Source organism: Cyprinus carpio, chromosome B10, assembly GCF_018340385.1.
Source record: "Cyprinus carpio isolate SPL01 chromosome B10, ASM1834038v1, whole genome shotgun sequence".
Taxonomy (NCBI): Eukaryota; Metazoa; Chordata; class Actinopteri; order Cypriniformes; family Cyprinidae; genus Cyprinus; species Cyprinus carpio.
Genome location: NC_056606.1, coordinates 15,514,328 through 15,534,917, shown reverse-complemented (window position 1 = coordinate 15,534,917; position 20,590 = coordinate 15,514,328). Strand labels below are relative to the sequence as shown.

At 36.8% G+C, this 20,590-nt stretch overlaps 3 protein-coding genes across 7 annotated transcripts in view; all 3 read right to left on the bottom strand.

The window, feature by feature from the left end:
- Positions 1 to 279: 279 nt before the first annotated feature.
- thap12a (THAP domain containing 12a) lies at positions 280 to 4,298 on the bottom strand. Of its 5 annotated transcripts, none has more exons than XM_019079343.2 (5): positions 3,993 to 4,298; positions 3,358 to 3,478; positions 2,920 to 3,000; positions 2,739 to 2,781; positions 280 to 2,472 (listed from the first exon to the last, which is right to left on the bottom strand). In XM_019079343.2, exons 1-5 carry the CDS (start codon positions 4,079 to 4,081, stop codon positions 575 to 577), a joined length of 2,232 nt encoding a protein of 743 aa, XP_018934888.1. In that variant the 5' UTR covers positions 4,082 to 4,298; the 3' UTR covers positions 280 to 574. The 5 variants fall into 5 exon arrangements, with proteins under 5 accessions (XP_018934888.1, XP_018934890.1, XP_018934891.1 ...); XM_019079345.2 differs by having other exon boundaries at positions 280 to 2,469; XM_019079346.2 differs by having other exon boundaries at positions 280 to 2,469; positions 2,739 to 2,778; positions 3,993 to 4,297.
- A 302-nt stretch (positions 4,299 to 4,600) lies between these two features.
- Positions 4,601 to 8,817, bottom strand: si:ch211-266i6.3 (cytoskeleton-associated protein 2). Its single transcript, XM_042732800.1, has 7 exons — positions 8,653 to 8,817; positions 8,210 to 8,276; positions 7,251 to 8,071; positions 6,259 to 6,598; positions 6,057 to 6,129; positions 5,633 to 5,921; positions 4,601 to 5,545 (listed from the first exon to the last, which is right to left on the bottom strand). The coding sequence occupies exons 2-7, from the start codon at positions 8,237 to 8,239 to the stop codon at positions 5,257 to 5,259; spliced, it is 1,842 nt and encodes a 613-aa protein (XP_042588734.1). The 5' UTR covers positions 8,240 to 8,276; positions 8,653 to 8,817; the 3' UTR covers positions 4,601 to 5,256.
- A 2,123-nt stretch (positions 8,818 to 10,940) lies between these two features.
- lhfpl6 (LHFPL tetraspan subfamily member 6) overlaps positions 10,941 to 20,590 on the bottom strand; it is a 31,448-nt gene continuing 21,798 nt past the window's right edge. The window contains exons 3-4 of the mRNA XM_019079340.2: positions 11,810 to 11,908; positions 10,941 to 11,661 (exon numbers count right to left, since the gene is read on the bottom strand). Coding sequence (XP_018934885.1) covers positions 11,543 to 11,661; positions 11,810 to 11,908 — 218 coding nt within the window. The 3' untranslated portion in view covers positions 10,941 to 11,542. The remainder of the gene's footprint in view (positions 11,662 to 11,809; positions 11,909 to 20,590) is intronic.

Genomic DNA, 20,590 nt, shown 5'->3' with positions numbered 1-20,590 from the left:
CCCATTAAGTCCCACATACTAACATCTGACTTTGAATGATCGAGTATGCTTTGTTGATGTAGTTTGCAACGATAAATTACAAATTCAGCTTGATTTGATGTTATTATTTCATATAGTCCCACAGCTGTTTAATTTTATTTTGCTCCTATGAAAAATATCATAACACAAATAAGCGAATACAATTTATATATGCTTATGATAATAGTTATAATACATTATTTGACAAAATATAATTTAATATCACATTATATTAAAACATTAAGAACAGAAAACAAAAGATTTTTTCCTTTTTTTTGCAGAATATGAATTTAATTCTGAAAAATGCATTTAACAGTTTAAAGACATTCATGGAGTTGGTCAGCAAAAGATCTTTTTAATGTTTTTCGAATTCAAACTTTTATATACACCATGTTAAATGAAACGGTAGAACAATAAGAAAAGGCTCAAGTCCTGCTAATCTTGTATGACTGTACACAAAAAGCAAAAGTAAAAAAAATATAGCTGCAAAATTATAAACTGCTGATTGACAAAAGTCATCATACTGCAATATGAGAGACTGTGCTGCTGCCTGTAATCAATCACGATTCTCTGACGGCTCACTATCTGGATACATTTTCAAGTATTTCTCCACCATGCTGTCCAAATCATGCTTAATAGCACAGTTAATATAGAAGAGAGCCATGCTCTTGTTTCTGTGATGCACAGGTGTATCTTCCAGGTACGCTGTCAGTCGTTGTTTCGCAGTGCTGCATTTGTCATTTGTCAGAGCAAAGACTGGCAGATTGTACAGGACTTTCAGGAGAGCACACACGTTGGGAAAGAACTTCACATCGGACAGCTGAAGCGTCTCGTAGATGGTTGATGGCAGTACAACGTCTTTAGTGCCATGCTTCCATTTGATCTTCCAGCAGTGTAACTCGGCAGGAAAGGTGTCTGGGTTCAGCAAGTCATCTTTATAAATGTCTACACTGGTCTCCTCTGCAGTGTTGAACTTCAGCTGTCCCATGATGGCCGGGACAAGTGACAAGGACTTCAGGGCCTTCAGATGATTTTCAGAGAAAAGATCAGACAGCTCCTTAATCGCATGGCTGACCACTGGAAGGGTGACTTGCTCTTTATAGTAGATCTCAGGTTGGATTTCCTCACCAGACGTCGGTCGTTTTCTGAAGTACAGCCTGGGTACTTTCACTGGGATTTCAAGAGCTGCAGCCAGGTTAACAGCCTCCTCAAACCAGAACTCATGGTAGACCTCGATATTCTCGTAAACTTCATTCAGCGAATGCAGAACCGCAGTTAGACTGCTAGATGCGAAGAAGACCTCGTTCGTTTGGCCTTGCAGATTCTTACCAAAGGCTCTGGAGAAGGAAAGTGTGTTCTTCAGCACCACTAACGTCATGACAAATTCAAAATCGGCCAGTGCCTCAGATATGACAAAGGCGTTGTGTGCCACTTCATCGCTCCATTTGTGATCTTCATTATCATGGATGCTATCCATGCAAAGCAGGAGAGACTCCAGGAGGTCGACAGCTACTTCGAATGTATCATGCTGCTCGGTCCATTTCGAGTAACAGGCCCCTTTGAGGACATTGGCCTTTTCTTCGTTTCCCTGGTAGTAGATTGAAATAGCACTTTCCAGCTGATTTTGTAACAATGGTGACTTACTGAAAAATACATCCAGCTTTTTCAGGGTAGACATGACGAGATGCACTCCTGTGAAGGTCATTGTGTTTGCCAGGCAGATGTTTAGAGAGCAACTGGAACAAGGGGTGAGAACTGCTAGCGGGTGTAACTCAGCTATTCTGGCCACCACTGCTTTGACCTTCATAGCGGACACACCAGAACACAAATATGCCTGTCCTCTGCAGTACTGCATGTCCAGGCCACATTTCTCGGTCACTTCACCGATAAGCCTCTTGGTGATAGCCTCCACATCACCTTCAAAAGGCAGAAATCCGACAAATTCTTCCCGGAGCCAGTTGGTCTTGTCCACAAAACGTATGAACAATGGGAGACGGCTCTCTCCGCCTATCTCAACCAGGTTGTCTACAACCAATGAGAAGAAGCGTCCTTCTTTAACTTCAGCCATCAACTCTTCACGAACACAGTTTTCGATCACTTCCAGCATCTGCTGCAATTGAGTAGAGGAGCAATACTCGAGGTTTACGGGTGACCCCTCAAACTTCTTTCTGAGAAATTCATCACCTGCGTTGATGCGGTACTCCAACAGTGCCTGGAAGTTGCTGGGAGTGAAGCTTTTGCTTCTGGGTTCTTTGTCGGAGTGCCCATGCAGAGGGATGTTCTGCGTTCCCATCATCACGACAACATCAAACAAAGACTTGAGATACTCTTTATTCAGCGTTTCCTCATCAATGACCTGAGGGCTGCGGTCAACCCCATCACCATTTTTGGTCTCACTGATCTCTTTGGTTGTTGCCTCACTATTATCTTTCGCTGGCTCACTTTGGGAGTCCGCTGAAAATACAAAAAAAAAATAAAAAAAAAAAATATTTGTGTAAATTCAGTAATTATTTTGTATAGTGGACTTCATGTAAATAAACAGAATGTGTCAAAGAGCTTTATTAAAGCATTACTAAATAAAAATGCATTAAAAATAATCCTTCCAGGTTACAGATTCAGCAAGCCGGGTATGTAAATATGTGAGAAAATTATATCTTAATATCTAAATAGTTCTGGATCATAAAACAAAGGAACAAACAAAACACACAAAAACAACTCACCTTTACTCTTCTTCGCTTCAGGGGCATCCATATTTTCTGTCTGCCAGAAACATATCAAATTTGTTACTAAAACATTCACATTCAGTATTTACACATAATTGACATTTACCTTAAAAATGTTAAGAGACAGGTTTAATACAGTAGAGTAACAACTCAGTGATTAATACTGAGCAACTCTTACCTCATTATTCGACCGTTTGAGGGAAGGATTGTCAAATATGGTTGGTATCGCATTATCCTTCAGTACAGTCCTGAAAGGGCTCTGGATAATAATCACAATAATGTGCAATGCAGTATGTTAGAGGTCATGTTATTTATTCATGGGAAGTTATGATGTCTGTTTTACATGCTATATTTAAAACTCTAACACAACAATTTTTAATTCTTGTATAAATATTGCACTTTTGCAGTTTTTTAATATTTATATTTTCACTGAAATGTATGTCACATTGCAGGACTATTTAAGTGAATCTCAAAGTGAGCAGAAACAGTATTAAAATACACCCTTTCACTAATGCATAGCCTATACAATTTCTTATAATTCATATGAAGGTAAAATACATTAAAAAAAATACAATGATTACATACGAACTACACAAAAAGATTAATAACAACTTACGGTTTTGGTTATCAAGTTAGGTTCAAAGTGTCTGGCACACAGTCTGTGGTATTTGTTCAGATGGTCCGGTGTTTTGTCTTTAAGGTCTGAGCGACTGCAGTTTTCCACCCATTTCTTACACCTAGGGAACAAATATCTCATGAATGGAGGGCTGTTAGCATCTGCCATAGCACATTAAGCATTATGATGTGGATATAGCATTAGAATACTGTAACAGTGCATATTCTCTGTATTGTTTTGTTTTTAATGTAACATACAATGTTATTGTGTCTAGCTGCTAATACGCAACATCCATAATGGCATCAATGTTAGTTAGTTCATATCTCTGACATACATTCAGTAACGTTACATTCAATCAGAACTGCGTTTTATCAGACAGTTGGCCTAATAAACGCACTTTCTTATCTTATTTAAACAATACAATTGCAAAGTAAAACTGTGACGCCTGATAAACATTACATACTGACATTTTCAACTTCGCTTTTGATCTGCCGAGCAAGCTAACTGGCTCAATACAGCTCTATACACAATGTCTGTACTGGAAAATAAATGAAGGTTTAAATGAATGTTACGATAGACACGAAGTCGTCTATATGACAAAGAGCAAGTCAGGGGAGAAAACATGTGTAATTTACCTCTCTGGGTCCCGTGGAAACCTGAAGAACGCGAGCACCGAATGAGTGCTGTTCCTGGAGCAGTTTAGCGCCGCGCAGAAATTAGGCATCGTGCGTTCACTCTGAGTCGAATCTTTAAGAGCGAATCAAGTTCATCGGACTCACCGTGATGATATTGTTAAGAAAGTTTTTTAAAAATATAGTTTTAAAGACTAATAAAGCGGTAAATTGATCGGCACTCTAGTGCTTTGTGTGGCCTGGAGGAGAAGCGCGTTGGAGCTCGTCTCCGACCCACAATGCTTTGCTCGCGCACAGCAAGTTCAAATTCCCAGCCAATCAGCATGCGCTTACAGGAAGAAATTGGCGGCAGTTTGGAAGGAACCGTGGATATATTAGAAAAACAATTCTATAAGCAATATTATAGTAGTAGCTCGGCCAAGAATGGTGTCATTTACTCACATTATTTAAAGCTTTTTTTTTTTTTTAACAAAAGAAAATGCTAGACTCAGTCACCCTTTCATTGCATTTCTTTCCCATGTACAGAAATGCTTGCATTAATCCTTAACTAGATGCATCAGACAGTAAAACCAATTTTCTGTTACACTGACACAATCAAACTGATACTGATATTGTACTGATAGATGCTTTATTAAGATGTCATACAGTCTCTAGCTCAGTGATCACAATTATGGTTAAAATACAGTAAATGCTCATCTTGCCTTTAAAAAGACATGGTCACTAGTAAGGGATTAATGAAATCCTTTGTAGAAAATAAGTCTAGTTAATTAAAAGACTTTACTGTAGGTGCAGAAAATTACACATTTAAAAGAAACTGAACGGCTGAACAGTAGCAACAGAAAATTACAGTGAGAGAAAGGCAACACATTCATTGGTTTGTTAATTTTTCAAAACAAATCAACAACCAAAATCCTTTTTACATCCATGTCAATATTTTTCACCTTAACTTCCAGGTTCACAAAATGAACAAAGCAGTGTTATGTTAAAATCTTACAAAAAAACGAAAAAGCTCTTCAAATATATATATACACACACACGAGCCTTGTTAGCACAGAAGATAACTTTTTATAATAGTGCCTATAAATCAAATTATTATCCATTAGCTGTTAAGCCATTACAGTTAAGAGATTATTTAGCAGTCCAAATGCAACAAACACTTATATAGTAAAACAAACTATTTTTAATAGTGTCACATAGAATGCTTAAAATGTAGGCATTACAAATGCTTATAAATGTCCGATTTAAAAGTGACATCAATTTATACTGCTTAACTGCATACTCTTGCAAAGTCTTCAGACCGATCAGGCAGATCTTCTAGTAGTGCTGGGTTTTTTCTGTAGATGTAAGCATTTGCATCTGCATCTTCCATCTGCACCAGCTCAGCCAATGACGAGACGCAAGTATCGTGGTCGTTCAGCATACCTGGCAGACGAGAGGACTTGCGCTGGATTCGTGTTGATCGTCGAACAGGAGTCAGAAACTTGAGGTCTTTGATGGTGCTTTTGCGTCGCGAGCCACTGCCTGGTGCCGTTTCGCAATCGATTATCTTTTTTACACTATAGGACGAGAAAACCAGATGAACACTCAAACTTCTTACAAATGTATGTGTCTTTGTACATACCGTTAAATTACCCCAAACTCACCTTTGAAGATATGGAGTGGTTTTCACATTGTATTTTACAATGGAAGCCCCTGCCAGCTCTGGAGTGGCGCTATTCCTCTCCTCATCACTGTCATCATCTTCACTCGCAAATGGCTTCTTCTCCTTAGGTTCCTGATCATCATCCTCATTCTTTATAAAAGGTTTCTTAGTGTCTTCTGTAAGGTCACTTTCAGAGTCTTCCTCATCTGCCAGTTCCTCCTCTTTCAGAATTTCAAACACTTCATCCATATCCTTCACTTCCATTTTCTCTGCCACCATGTCAGATTTATAAAAAAACACAAAAATAGAATATGTTCAAAAACATACGAGCAATTTATAAAAATCACATCACGACTCAAAAAGAGAATAAATTTGTTTATTCTGGTAATATTAGTGTTAATTAGCAATTCCTGCATAAAGAATATGATGGGACTCACCATCTTCACATGATGAGGGCGTCTCCATTGCCTCCAATTTATCACACAAGTTCAACACCAACTGCATATTACATATAAGCAAAACAGAAATTACGATAAAAAAAAAAAAAAAAGAGACAAAATACATCAGCGAATATCGCTGTCTGTCTATGTATTGGTTTCACAAATAAGACTCTCTTATGGTTCTTACCGACTCCATCCTTATCTCTGGGTCAACTGGCAAATCCATATCACTGTTGTCCAGCAAGTCTAGTGTGGTATTCATGATATTACTTGACCTCCTAGAACACACTGTTTTATTATCAGGGACTTCGATATCATTCGTTTGGTTGTCAGTCTTCAATGCAGCGGTTGGTTTTACAGCCTCAGTCTGGGCGACAGGCTCAGACTGGGCACCAGTTGCGGCTTTGGGTCCAGTTTTAGGCTGCGGAGCTGGTTTTGGTTTTCTTGAAAATGTTGCCGACTTTTCAGAGATCGGAGGCCTTTTCAGATTCTTTCCCTTAGATGCCAGCCACTCTGCTAGCTTTGCTCTGAAAGTAGAGTACAAATGAATCATTAAACAATCACATCAATATATTCTCTTCTATCAGCACAGTGTCACGCTTGTCCAGATAAAATCATTCAGATTATGCTTGACTCAAGTTTCTAAAATACATAAACTATAGTTGAAAAGTTTGGTGTCTGTAAGATTTTGTGTTTTTGAAAAAAAAGTCTCAAGACTGCATTTATTTGAGGAAAAATACAGTAAAACCATAATTTTGCGAAATACCACAATTTTAAACAACTTTTCTATTTTAATGTAGTTTAAGATGTAATTTATTCTTGTGTTGTCGAAGCTGATTTTTCAGCAGCATTACTCAAGTGTTCAGTGTCACATGATTTAACTTCAGAAAGCATTCTAATATGCTGGATGGATGCTCAAGAAAATATTTATTGGACACATCTTTATTAATTATAATCACTGTTTAAAACAGTTGTGCAGAATAATATTTTTGTGGAACGTGTGATACATTTTTTTTAATCAGTATTCTTTGATGAATAATTTTTTGTAACAGTAAATATCTTTGATCAGTTTAATCCACTCTGGCTGAATAATAATAATAAAAAAAAAAATTAATCAAATAAATATTATAAATAATCTTACTGACCCCAAACTATTCGATGTTAATGTATTCAACTCACCTTCTCTCTTCGGCGGTCTCTATTTGTATTTTGTACTGGCTGATTGTACTTGTGACAGGCCTGCAGACTCTCTGTTCAGTGGTGGATGTTTTGGGTTTCTCCACCTGCACCGTCATCTCTTTCTTCTTCGAAGCGATGGGTTTGCTGATGGCCAGTCGCCCTGTAGCTAGAGGGGCTGACCTGGGAAGAGCACAAGCACCTGCTTGGGAGACAGTGCCTTGGACCTTTTGCGGTATGCGTTTATGGGAAACAGACTTCTGGATTGGTTTTTCAGTGGCATTAAGCTGGATATCAGAGACAGATTTCGGTCTAGATGATGAAGCAGAGTTTACTCTGGGTTTAGTGGACACTGGCAGGGAAGTAACAGACGTGGACCGAACTTTGGGCAGTTCAGGTTTTGGTCTGGTCACATCTGGCTTTGAAATCACCTTCTTTTCTGTGGTCTTCACATCAGCACTGGGTTTTCTGAAACAGTCGATTTTAGACTGAACTACACGACCCTTATACGTACCAGGTTTGGACTTCTGGATGACAGAGACAGTAGAGGGTGGTTTTTGAACTTCTTCTACAAGCTTCCTGTGTCTTACAGTCTGCTCAGTACGGAAGGCCTGGCTTAGTGTGTTACGCTTAGTAGGATCAGCATTAATTTTGGGCTTCGGTCTAAGATCCTTTTCCTTCTCTCTTGTTCCAGAGTCATCCTCCTTAAGGTCATTCTTTGACTGAAGGGGTGCAGATCTACAAATCACTTTTTGTTTTGATATAATACTGCTGGTGACTTGTTTTTTTGGGCCATATACTGGTTTAGTGTTTTCCTTGTTGCTCTGAATAGAAAGAATAAAGGAGCAGAATTAAGCAAACTACATTTCAAGCACACAAACATCGGTCACACATCTAAATGTGAAAAATAAATGTTCGAAATTTAAAAAAGTCTGGTCTGCTTCACAAAATGCAATGATCACCTTTCTCACCACTGACTCCATTCTGTGCATCTATAAAGGACAGCTCTTCAAAGATGATGATTTTCTCCTGCAGAACATCAGATTGTTATAACATTCAAACAAGCAAAACAAGAAAAGATGTCTCACAAATTAGCAACTTTTGACTGCTTTATTTTTCTGGGTCACTACACCAAAATGATACAATAACAGTTGCATAATTTTGGGGGACTTTCATCTTAACAACAACATTTTTTTTAATAAAATAGAAACCGGGGTTGCAGCCAGACATACAAAAATACCATATAACATGTCGAACAAATTAATTAATACCCACTAGTATATCAGTAACGTTAGTAAAAGAAACAGCGAGGACGTCCCATTATATTAACACGCTTCAAAACGATGCAAATCATGTCAATACTCACAACAAATTGATAACATTTGCTAAAACAGCATCTACTTACGTTAGCTACTGCTTCTTCAACCAGTCAGGTAAGACAAGTATAATATTTCAGTTTAATAACTGAATTTGAAGAACAACTGTCCTCACATTCAAACACAGCGCACGCTGTTTCAAACTGATTTGAGTGCAGCGCGGCGAGCCGTCGGATTGGCGAAGACCGTTTGTGAGTCACTCTAGCCTACGATTTGTATTGGCTGTTTCTGATCACGTGATTAAAATTGAGTTGGCCTCACCCCTTTTACAGAAAGCCGGGAGCAGCCTGTTTTGAACCAAAATAAAATTCCTCTCATAACTGCTCAGTTTCAAAACTGTTGACGACCCCAGCCACCCTAAATTCCAGACTAATGACATTAATGTTTGATTTAATTTTAGATAGGCCTAGTCTTTGTAAGAAAATGTAATGTTTCCTTTTATTTTTTGATAGCTCTAGTCTCGGTAAGAAAATTTAAATTGTGAGTTTATGTGAAAAAACAGCGTGTATGAACAGCATATTTATATATTTGATTTTGTCTGTATGAAATGTTTTAATTTATCTCAAAAATATTAATTTAATGTGATGAAAAGATAAGAAGTAGATTGGTAAAAAAAAAAAAGGTTTTGTTGGTATTTTTTATGCCACAGGGTGCAAGTCAATGGTGAGCGCGTCACTGAATATATTCTAAACTCCTGCATACCTACAGAATGCAGTTAAGAAGTTTGGACATTTTCCTGTTCATTTGTCCTCTCGAAAGGCCACACATGCGCAAGTGCATAGAAAATTATATCCAGCCACTAGATGGCAGAAGATTCCATGATGCTCTTGATGCTCCAAACCAGCTCTGTGCAGAATAATAGAAACCCATTTGAACGGTATGAATGTGAAATGTGCCTGCATTTTAGTGTGTGATAATGAGTAAATAAGGAGCTTATAGCTGTTAGGCTATGACTCCAACTGTGATCTCAAATTGCTTCCCTGGGGATACCACTTTAATTAATGCAATATTTAATTCATGAGATATTCTGCTGACTGCATCATTATGTGAGGTCTGTCACACATGTGGTCATTTCTGCCAGTTAATTATGACCTTGATTTAAATAAGGAAAACTAATTTTATCTGGACTCATTTCCTGTAAACCAGAGGCAAGAGGGAACAAATTAAAACTAGTTCGATTACCAAGTATAACCAACTTCTTGGTTATTTCATTTCAAGTAGACATGGACCTGAAAAGCATTGTTTTCTTATTGGTTCACAATAAGACTTAAAATTAACATGGATCTACTTAGCTATCATTTACAATAAATAAACAAATATTAATAATAATAACAAATGTTATTCAATCCTGATGTTACAAGAGAAAAAAGTTAAACATGGCCTACAGTTTCTCATGTGAAGAAGACTTCACATATGGCACTGATGGCAACCATATGGCTCTAATGAAACATCAAGCGAAAACAAAATCAGCCAATCCCTGTCCATTATTTAACCTACAGGTGCATCTCAAAAAAATAGATGGACGTAATGTATTTTGGTAGCTGCCATGGATAATGTGAATATTAGGAAATATCTGAAAGACATCAGACCATCTCATACAAAGACTCAACTTCCTGATTCAGGACAATACTAGTGTAGAGACAGTAAATCATCCATCAAAATTATTAAAGTAAGAGAGAATCACAGAGCAGAGGTGAGGTGATCTTAATACATACAGACAGCTTGTTTTCCCTGAAGTCTGACAGATTCGTCTTGTCTTCGCTAAAAACCTGCCAAAGCAATATATTTGTTAAAACTCCACCACGTGTAACATTGATTTTCCTTTGCCTTGCATTTACTGCAGCTTTCCACAATTGGCCTGTCCTTCTCAATGACAGGTTTAGCGTAATTAAGGGGAAACTGTATGAACTCTCCTCCACTCAGTCAAGTGTTAAACCAGGGTGAGGTTTGATGAAATGGTGTGATTATCAGTAACAGTTCATCTTCAGGCAGGCATTTGCATTTCTAAAACAAATGCAAGGTTTGCTGATAGTGCTAAATGGGAACAGCAGATCGTCAATAACTTCTGATCAGCCTTTACATCTTCCCACAGCGTGGATCCCTGCAGTTTCACATTCCAGCAGTGAATACTTCAGCACTGCATCACCCTGTCGGAAATTAACACCAGGCAATCCATCATTCCAAAAGAGAAAGATACACGCAGGTTAAAAATACACAGATCTTGCAGATCAGAAAAACAAATGCACTAATAAAAACCCTCAAAATGAACATTTGTAAAATGCAATCCTTTAAATATAAATGTTCATATATAATATTGCCAACAATTATGAGTTTTTAAATGACAGTATTTATTTACAAATGCAGTGAAATATAATGGACATTTACGCATATGTTATATAAAAGTTGAAAATACCAAACAAAGATCATATCAGACACAATATATTGTGATGTTATTGCAGCGGAGATATGTAAGGCAATAACAGGACATTAATGAAATGCATAATATAGAACAGGCTATTATAATAACACAATATACCAAAACACAACAACTTAAACCACAGAGAATACTGTACTTACTCAAACACATAAAAAAGCAACATATAAGTGATAGTAACACAGTAGGTTCCTTCTGAACACAAAAATTCAAAAGTCAATAGGTCGTCTGACATATATTCCTTTTTAATGATACTGGCACCACTTTAAATGCAAAAGATCCCAATGCAGGTCAAAGATCAGTGGTAGGAAAAATCTCAAGTGGTAACTGCGACTGAAAGGTCATCATTCAGTCATGTCTCCTTGATATATGAAATGCGTTTGGGAAGTGCACTGGATGTAGAAGCTCTCTGAATTGAAGAATGAAAGTCATGCCCATATATGTGTGTTTATAGTTTCCTCTACTGTTGTTTTTCTTCTACATGTTTAGTAAGGGTAGTGTTTCTGTTTCTTCCCTGCGAAACATGCCATCCACGTGCACAACAGCATGGCCACCACAGCTCCAGCCCCGGTGCAGTAATAAGCCCATCCGATCTCACAAGAACCTGAAAGAAACATGTAATGCTCAAAATTGGTTATGTTCTCACAATATATAATGTGAGGCACACTATATTGTTAAATATGACTTTTTAATACTATTGTATATTTAAATGATGAGCGTAAAAATCTGAACTTGTCTTTATACCAACGTACCAAGATCAAACTGGTCAGAGCTGTTGCCGCAAGTCTGTCTGACCTCTTCACTGTCCCACCCTAACGGGTACAGGGCACATCCCGATCCGATCAGCAGCCCTGCAGAGAGAGAAAACACACTGTGAATACAAACAGACCTAAAAGTAAACAAGAAGAAGAACTTTATAACATGACTAAGAGCTCACATAGTTTCCCGCTGTGTGAGGAGGAGAGCATGATATCTCTTGAAAAATAGATGATAGCCATGAAAAACAGCGCTTCATGCATTTTGTCATTGGTCTGAAAAGCTATTATTTGTTTTACTGCAAACAATGCATGATCATTAGCTCATTTTTTTTCCCATTTGACACAGATACTCTATCACTCGCAAATGCAAACACACACCTCCGCAGAGACGATAAAGCACAAATCTTGTTTTCATCTTGGCTCAAGATTCAAACAGCTATGAAAATATGATAATAAATGCAGCAAGTAGCTTATTTATAAACGAGCTTCTAGGGAATTCTTTCATATTTTCCCTTTTATGTTCTTACCAATTGAGCAAAAATAAACAGGCATGCAATTCCCACCAGAAACATATACAAGTTTCAATATGGCTCCTCCTCTCCAGTGAGCTCAAAATTCTTACCAGAATATTTCCTAATAAAAAAAGACCTGCATGTGCAATCATCAACCCTGATGCTTTGTATTATGGTTGCTAGTGTAAGGCTCTTTTTTTATTCAGCAAGTATTTTGTGACTATGACGTCTATATATTTCTAATTATTATTTATATATTTTACATTAATGTTATACACACACACACACACACACACACACACACACACACACACACACACACACACACACACACACACACACACACACACACACACACACACATACACATATATATGTAGATACACATATTTATCCTGGTCAAAAGTTTAGAATAATTATGTTTTTCTTTTTTTTTTTTTTTTAAAAAAAGAAAAATCTATGCTTTTGATCAAACACACAGTGAAAACAGTAATACTGTGAAATATTACAATATAGAAGAACTGTTTTTATTTAAATATTTTCATGTATTTTTTTCACTACCATTCGATAATTTGGAATAAGTAGTAAAAAAAATTCAGCAAGGACACATTAAATTGACAGTAAAAACATTTATAATGTCACAAAAGGTTTACATTTGAAAATATATTCAAATATAAAATAGTTATTTTAATTTGTAACAATAGTTTAAAATATCACTGTTTTTACTGTATTTTAAATTAAATAAGTGCAGCCTTGGTGAGCATAAGAGACTTACAGTGTAAATGAAACATTTAGCAGCTAGCGCAACCATGCTGTGTGCATACCTATGCATGTCGTGTAATGTTTGGGTCTCTTTGTGTCTGGTTACAAATGATGGGTGTGTGATCTTCTCAAGTTGTCTGTGCCGACTAGTTGTTGTCTGAGATAATGAGAGGACAGAGGACTGAACACAAAGAACACTCCCACACTGCCACACAAGCTAAAGCACAGTAGCAGTTTTTATTTTGGAATGATTTGCTTTTGATTTGTACTTAGACTTTGATGTCACAGAGATTCTTTGATATAAAAAAAAAGCCTAGATTCCGACATTAGTATCCCAGTTCTGTAGGACTTGCTCCTTGTCAGAAATTTCAAAACTCGTCTTTGTCTTTAAAATTCTTCAAATGCCTCCTGTTACCTCCATCTATTCAAGCAGGCCTGAAAATCCATTACACTGCATCAGGCACTTACAAAAATTACATTCTAGTTCAAAACTGCAAAGGAATACAGAGGGAAGGAAAATAAGCTTTTAGTGCTTCTACTTTTGTTTCTCAGAGGCAATCAGAGAAGTTATGAGTAATCGATAAGTTGATATTGGGCTAGTTATTATGTTTATGTGAGAGTGTGAAAAGAATGCAGACTTATGCAGAAATTAACTTCTGCAGATTGCAGCCTTACTCCTTTCACCCTGGCGTGTGGTCGAGCATATATTTTGAGGTTTATAAAGTTGCGAGTACAGCAGTTCTCCTTGACCAAGAAAAAAATGGACCATTGCAGTACTGTAAAACGAGGTGGCCCTTGAAAAGGTGAGGAAAAATTGACAGTGATAAAGTAAACAAAAGGGACCAAGTGCTGCACACTCCCACTCTGACAAAAGTATCACTGTGCGTGCAATGTGCTTCTGGTAGAATGCAGCACTGCGTTTTCAAAGTCATAATATCACCAACATAAGGAAAGTTCTTAAATTGTATGTAGCGCATAGTGTATAGTCAGCATATACAAACTAAATTGCACTCTAGTCAAAGTGTGTGCACTATAATAAAAAAATATGCTCTAGAAAACTAGTTTTCACTTCATCAACAAAACAGTATGCATTAAAAACTAGTATGGACTAGGTATAATTCACTTCAAAAATGTATTACACAACTAGAATGAACTAGACATTATGCATAACAAGCCAAATATGCACTAAATGTAGCACAGACTAGATAGATTGCACAACAAAACTAATGTGCAATAGTTAGCATTCACAACAAAAAAGTACTACACAACTAACCTGAAAGACACTATGCATTACAAAACAAGTATGCACTAAATGCACCATATAGTAGGTAGAGTACACAAAACTAGTATGTACTAAAGGCCCCGGTATATAGAAAGAAATTGCAATGAAGCTTGGTGTCGACAACCCGGAGTTATGCAAAAAGAAACGTAGAGAAACATCAGATGCAAGTTTTCCAAAGCCATGAAAAGAATGAAAGGAAAGAGTAAAGATATAAGGTAGCAAGTACCAAATACATGTGTTTCAAAATAATGTTACACCATACTCCTGCTGCTGTTGTTCTTTCAATAAGCGAATTTAAAAGGTTTACAATAAATGAAATGCCAAAAGAACATACAATAATAAACCTTTTTTTTTTATCAAATTATGACACCACATAAAATATAAAAAGGTGTAATAATTTATCCAATTTAATAAAATAAATGAACACTGATAAAATAAAGTAACAAACAGGTTTGTGTTATTGAGATGACTCCAATATTTGTCCCACATCATGCTAAAGTCTTCAGACTACGAGACATTCACACTTCCCATAAAGGACTGATTATGGAAATATAATGGTTCTTTTGTATTGCAAACATGATACTTGACTCTGAACTGCTGCTAATCATTATTCCTTTGTCTATAATATTCTGACCATTGGTGCCCGTCTCACACCTATATTGCCTACACTTCATCATTTCATTGTTGCTGTGTTTAGGGCATACACGCAAGCGTTGCGAGTCATGTTTACATTAATCTACACCCTGCCTCCAGCAGCGCGGGGGTGTTGGAAAGTTTGGAAACAGTATACCGTCGCTCAGCCTTTTCAAACTTCTTTTTGCCCCAAATGAAGAACGAAAACGAACTCATTTGAAGTATACCGGGGCCTAAACTCCCCCAGAAAGTTTGCTTTGGTCAGCTCTTTCGAACTGCCAAAACGAACTCAAATGAACTTAGTTTCAGCCAGATTTTGTTCGAAATAACGTCATATCAGTCCGTTCTTCAATTTCATTTGAAGTATATCAGGGCCTTAAGTAGCGCTTGTGATGAGAGGGACGGGGCCGAGAGCCATAGGAATGGAGCGAGGCCAGTGGGGTAAATGCTAATGCGTGACACCTGCGCCACTCACCGTTCTCGAGTCCAACGGAGGAGCTCCGAAAGGATAAAAGGAGGAGTGATGACAGTACAAGATGAGAGAGGACCAGGCCTGGGCTTTATTTTGTGTTTTGTGTGTGGCAGTTGTCCGCGAGGTGCTGCCGCTTTACTTTCATTTTGTGTTTGTTTATTTTATTATTAAAATCTTGTTTAAATGTTCGCCGGTTCCTGCCTCCTTCTTCCCGACCTACGAACTTTGTTACAACGCTCATTAGAGAACATGTACTACACAATTAGATGGAAAGACAAAAGGGCATTACAAAAGAAGTATGCACTAAATGTAGTGTATACTAGGCAGAGTGGAAAACATAACAAAAAAATGTACTACACAACTAGACTAAAACTAGACACTACAAACCAAGCATGCACTATATGTAGTATATAGTAAGTAGAGTGCACAAAACTAATATGCACTAGGTAGTACTCACTACAGAAAATGCACTACAGAACTAGCCAGAAAGACACTATGCATTAAAAAACAATTATGCACTAAATGTAGCATATATTAGGCCGAGCAAACCAGTATGCAGTAGGTAGAATTCACTACAAAAATGTACTTCACAACTAGACTGAACTAGACTGAATTAAGATTCAAGATTCAAGATTTTATTTGTCACGTACAAGTTATATGGCAAATATGGCATACAACAAGCAGTGAAATTTAGGTCTGGCATACTCTTTTTAGACTGTGCAAAAAATAAGAGAAAATTAAATACAAATAATGAAATATATGAAAAAATAAGAAGTAGAAGAAAAAAATAAGAAGATTAAATACAAATAATGAAATATACACAATATATTAGACTACTACACAGATGATGTGCATTGATGCTACACAGAAACTGCTACTCAGATGATGTGCAGAGATGTAAACAATGTACAGTGAGGATGAGTTGCATAGGTTATCTCAAAAAAGTGCAGTGTGCAAAGAGTTATTTGGTAACCCTACACTACCAGAGTCTCTAAAGTGCAGCATGTTTAATGTCCATATTTAGTAGTCTGATAGCGTGAGGGAAGAAACTCCTTCTGAACCTCTCCGTTTTTGCCATCAAACTGCCGAAGCGTCTGCCTGACTGTAGCAGATTAAACAGTAGGTTTCCAGGGTGGGTGGAGTCTTTGAGGATCTTAACAGCCCTAGATTTACATCTCCTGGTGTGGATGTCTTGCAGGGAGGGGAGAGATGTTCTGGAGATGCACTCAGCTGGGCGCAATACTCTTTGCAGGGCTTTAAGATCCTGGGCTGAGCTGTTTCCATACCACGATGAAATGCACTGAGTCAATATACTTTCTATAGCCCCGATATAGAAAGTTTTCAGGATTCCAGGGGAAACCTTGAACTCTCAGGAGTCTCAGATGGTACAGTGGTTGTCTGGCTTTTTTAACTTGAGCTTGAATGTGATTAGTCCAGGTCAGGTCCTCGGAAATGTGTACACCAAGGTATTTGAAGCTGCTCACTCTCTCCACTGGGGTCCTGTTAATGATGAGTGGGGTGTAGATTCGCTGCTGACTCCTCCTAAAGTCCACAACCAGCTCCTTGGTTTTGCTGACATTCAGAAAGAGCCTGTTTGTTTGGCACCATGATGTCAGACTTTCTACCTCATCAAGGTAGGCAGCCTCATTGTTGTTGGAGATGAGGCCCATCACCACTGTATCATCCGCAAACTTGATAACAGAAGTGGAGGTGAGAGAGGACACACAGTCATATGTGTAGAGGGAGTAAAGCAGCGGGCTCAAAACACTTCCTTGTGGGGCTCCTGTACTCAGGATGATAATGTTGGAGGTGGTCTGACCCACCCTCACTACCTGAGGTCTGCATGATAGAAAATCAAGAACCCAGTCACAGAGTGGGGCATTCAGAGCGGTTTGCCTCGAAACGTGCATAAAAGGTGTTCAGCTCGTTGGCTAGTGAAGAGTCAGCACTCACCGCAACAGAGGGTTTACTTTTAAAAGAACTGATAGTTCTCAGTCCCTGCCACATGCGCCTGGAGTCATTTAGTTGGAAATGAGACTCCACTCATTCTCTGAGTCTGTACCATTACAATTACAAACCAAGTATGCACATATACTAGGCAGAGTGCTCAACAAAATTTGTATGCACTAGGTAGCATTCATAACAGAAAATGTACTATGCAACTATACTGAAAAACACTATGCATAACAACACATACTGTATGCACAAAATGTAGCATATACTAGGCAGAGTGCACAACAAAATTAGCATGCACTAGGTAGCATTCACTACAAAAAAATTAACTACACAATTAGACTAAACTAGACACTGCATTACAAACCACATACACACTAATGTAGCATATACTAGGTGGAGTGCACATCAAAACAACTGTGCACTAGGTAGCTTTCGCTACAAAAAGTACTACACAACTAGCCTGAAATACTCACTAGATGACAAACCAAGTATGCACTAATGCACTACAGAACTAGACTTTATGCATTATAACACAAGTATGCATTAAACGGCAGATACTTGGTAAAGTGCACAATAAAACTAGTATGCACTGGGTAGCATTCAAGGCTGAAGTATAAACTATGAACTAGAAGGCCTACACTACAAAATAAATATGCATGAAAAAAATGCACTAGGTGGCCTACACTACAAAATAAATATGCATGAGAAAAAACTAATATGCACTGTGCATGAAATTGCATGCACTATAAAAGCTGACTGTTAGGAGATGTGCATATAAGTAATATATATTACTGGATCTGAAATAAATGGTGGTCATGTGGACACAGATTGAGCTGCACTAGAGCTCAGAATGTAAGGAACCTAAAAGGAATTTTGCTTTGACTTGGAAAAATGAATCTAAGGAACAAATTGGAAAAAAAACAGCAGAAAGTTTGACTCGTTGGATAATGATCTCATAAGATGTGTGTGTTTACTCCATATGAGTTTCAGTAACAGGACGAAAAGGGCATTGTGTGCAGCTGCTACATATTTGTGTGCAGCATCAGTTGTGTGAGAGCGAGGCATAGGAGGACACAATCCAGCACAAGGCGCTACTTCTAAGCATTTCGTCTCTAAGGATTCTCATGTTGCTCACATATAGAGATCAAGCTCTAACCCGAAACCCATAATCCTGTTTTAAACCCTCATCTAAACACAATTCTCTCCCTGCATGAAGAATGGCAGCGTTTGAATTTTCAATCAGGCCACAAAAACAACTCAATCAACTTCAATCTACTCACTCTCATGTCACATGCTTTGCCAATACTTGCGATTCCAGAACCTTGCAATGGAATGAGAAGGTTTATGTCAAGTGGATTAGCATTAGTTAATGTTTATCATGCAAAAAATATGGGTTTATCTCACCATTAATCAATTTTTTTATTTGAAGAAAATACTTCAAAGATTTGAATTTAGTAAATGATGAAGAATTGGTACATTTATTAGAAACAATACAAAATAATAATGTTTTTTTTATTTTTTATAATACATTTCTAATTTCTAATTAAATCCTAAATGTTTACATTTCTAAACATTTGGTGCATTTTTATTAAAAATATTTTAATTTAATAACTGAAGAATAATTTTAAAAGTTTTAGAAAACAATAAATAAATGAATAACTAATAATAATAGGAATAATAATAATAATAATATTAATAATAACAATAATGATTAATATTATTTTTAATGAATTTCTAAACTTCTGCATTTCTAAATATCTCACCATGGATCCATATTTTGTTTGGAAAAAACACAAATTTTAAAAATGTATTAACTGATAAAGAATTAAAAAATTTATTTTAAAAAATCAGAAAGCATAAAATATACACATAATTGACAGTAAAAACTAATCTAAAAATAATTTGAAGGCTTGTTAAAAATGACGAGGGGCTACAACCCCTGATAAGGGAAAACAATGGAATAGATTGTTTTCTAGAGGTGATACACAGAACTGTAGTTATTGTGTAACGCAGCAGATGGTCCACTGTTAACACAATACAGAGCTCACACAGCCTGACAACACCGCAGGAAATGAGAGCGCCAAGACACAGTCTTCAGTGGAGACAGGACAGCTGAGACGACTGTCTTATCACAAAGAGCAACACCTCTGATTGCTACTTACGCAAGCTCTCTTCAGTGAGTGCACAGATAACGCCTTCATACAGTATCTGAAGTGTTTTTCACCAGAAAAAAACAGAAACCACACTGTGGAGGAAGGGACAGCAGTGCAGTTGCAGCCTTCAAGAGCTTACATAATCTGAAAGGAATTACTTAAACTTCACATTTCACTTACAATCCAAAAGATCTGCTGTCTGGAACGTGTGGAGACCAGTCACGTATGGATTCAGTAAACACTTCAGCACACAACGATAAGACGTATCTCTTAGCCTGACAGCCGACAACAGTCTCAAAACATTCCACTTTTGGCTCCACTGCAATCAGTCATCTCATTCTCTCTGTCTTAACTGAGAAGAGAGGATATCACATCAAAGAAGTATGGAAATTAGGGTCTGCAGATTTGTAGTCGAATGCACTTTTCAATCGCCACATAAATTTTCCATGACCCTTTCTGAGATTGGGCCACAGATGTCTACAGAACCTGGAGAAAACAGGGAAAATCCCATCTTAAAATCCACTTAATAATTATAAGAACCTTTAAAATATAATAATAATAATAATAATAATAATAATTATTATTATTATTATTAAACAAATATTATTATATAAATACACAATTATATATATATTTTTTCAACTCTGTGTAAATCAATTCAACCCTTTTGTGCAAAAATTCTATTTCAAAAGTCCATTTCATGGCTTGATAATAATAATAATAATAATAATAATAATAATAATAATAATAATAATAAAATAAATATTACACTATTATACAAAATATTGTACATAATATTATTACAATTATATACGCTTACATTTCATTTAAATAAATAAATGATACACACCATCAACAAAATTCAAAATACATATAAATTAATAATAATAATATATTACTGTACACAAATATTATGCATAATATTATTACACTTACATTTCATTAAATAAATAATAAATAAATTATACCAACAACAACAAAAGTGCATACACTATATATATATAT

What these genes read in the sequence shown, in the direction of transcription:
- thap12a (XM_019079343.2), bottom strand. Translation starts at nt 4,081, where the DNA reads ATGCCTAATTTCTGCGCGGCGCTAAACTGCTCCAGGAACAGCACTCAT. An exon ending in CTAACTTGATAACCAAAACC is followed by an intron (nt 3,001 to 3,357) that starts GTAAGTTGTTAT and finishes ATTATTATCCAG; the next exon opens with AGCCCTTTCAGGACTGTACT. An exon ending in TGAAGCGAAGAAGAGTAAAG is followed by an intron (nt 2,473 to 2,738) that starts GTGAGTTGTTTT and finishes TTGTATTTTCAG; the next exon opens with CGGACTCCCAAAGTGAGCCA.
- si:ch211-266i6.3 (XM_042732800.1), bottom strand. Translation starts at nt 8,239, where the DNA reads ATGCACAGAATGGAGTCAGTGGTGAGAAAG. An exon ending in TGGAGTCAGTGGTGAGAAAG is followed by an intron (nt 8,072 to 8,209) that starts GTGATCATTGCA and finishes CTTTCTATTCAG; the next exon opens with AGCAACAAGGAAAACACTAA. An exon ending in ACCACTCCATATCTTCAAAG is followed by an intron (nt 5,546 to 5,632) that starts GTGAGTTTGGGG and finishes CTCGTCCTATAG; the next exon opens with TGTAAAAAAGATAATCGATT.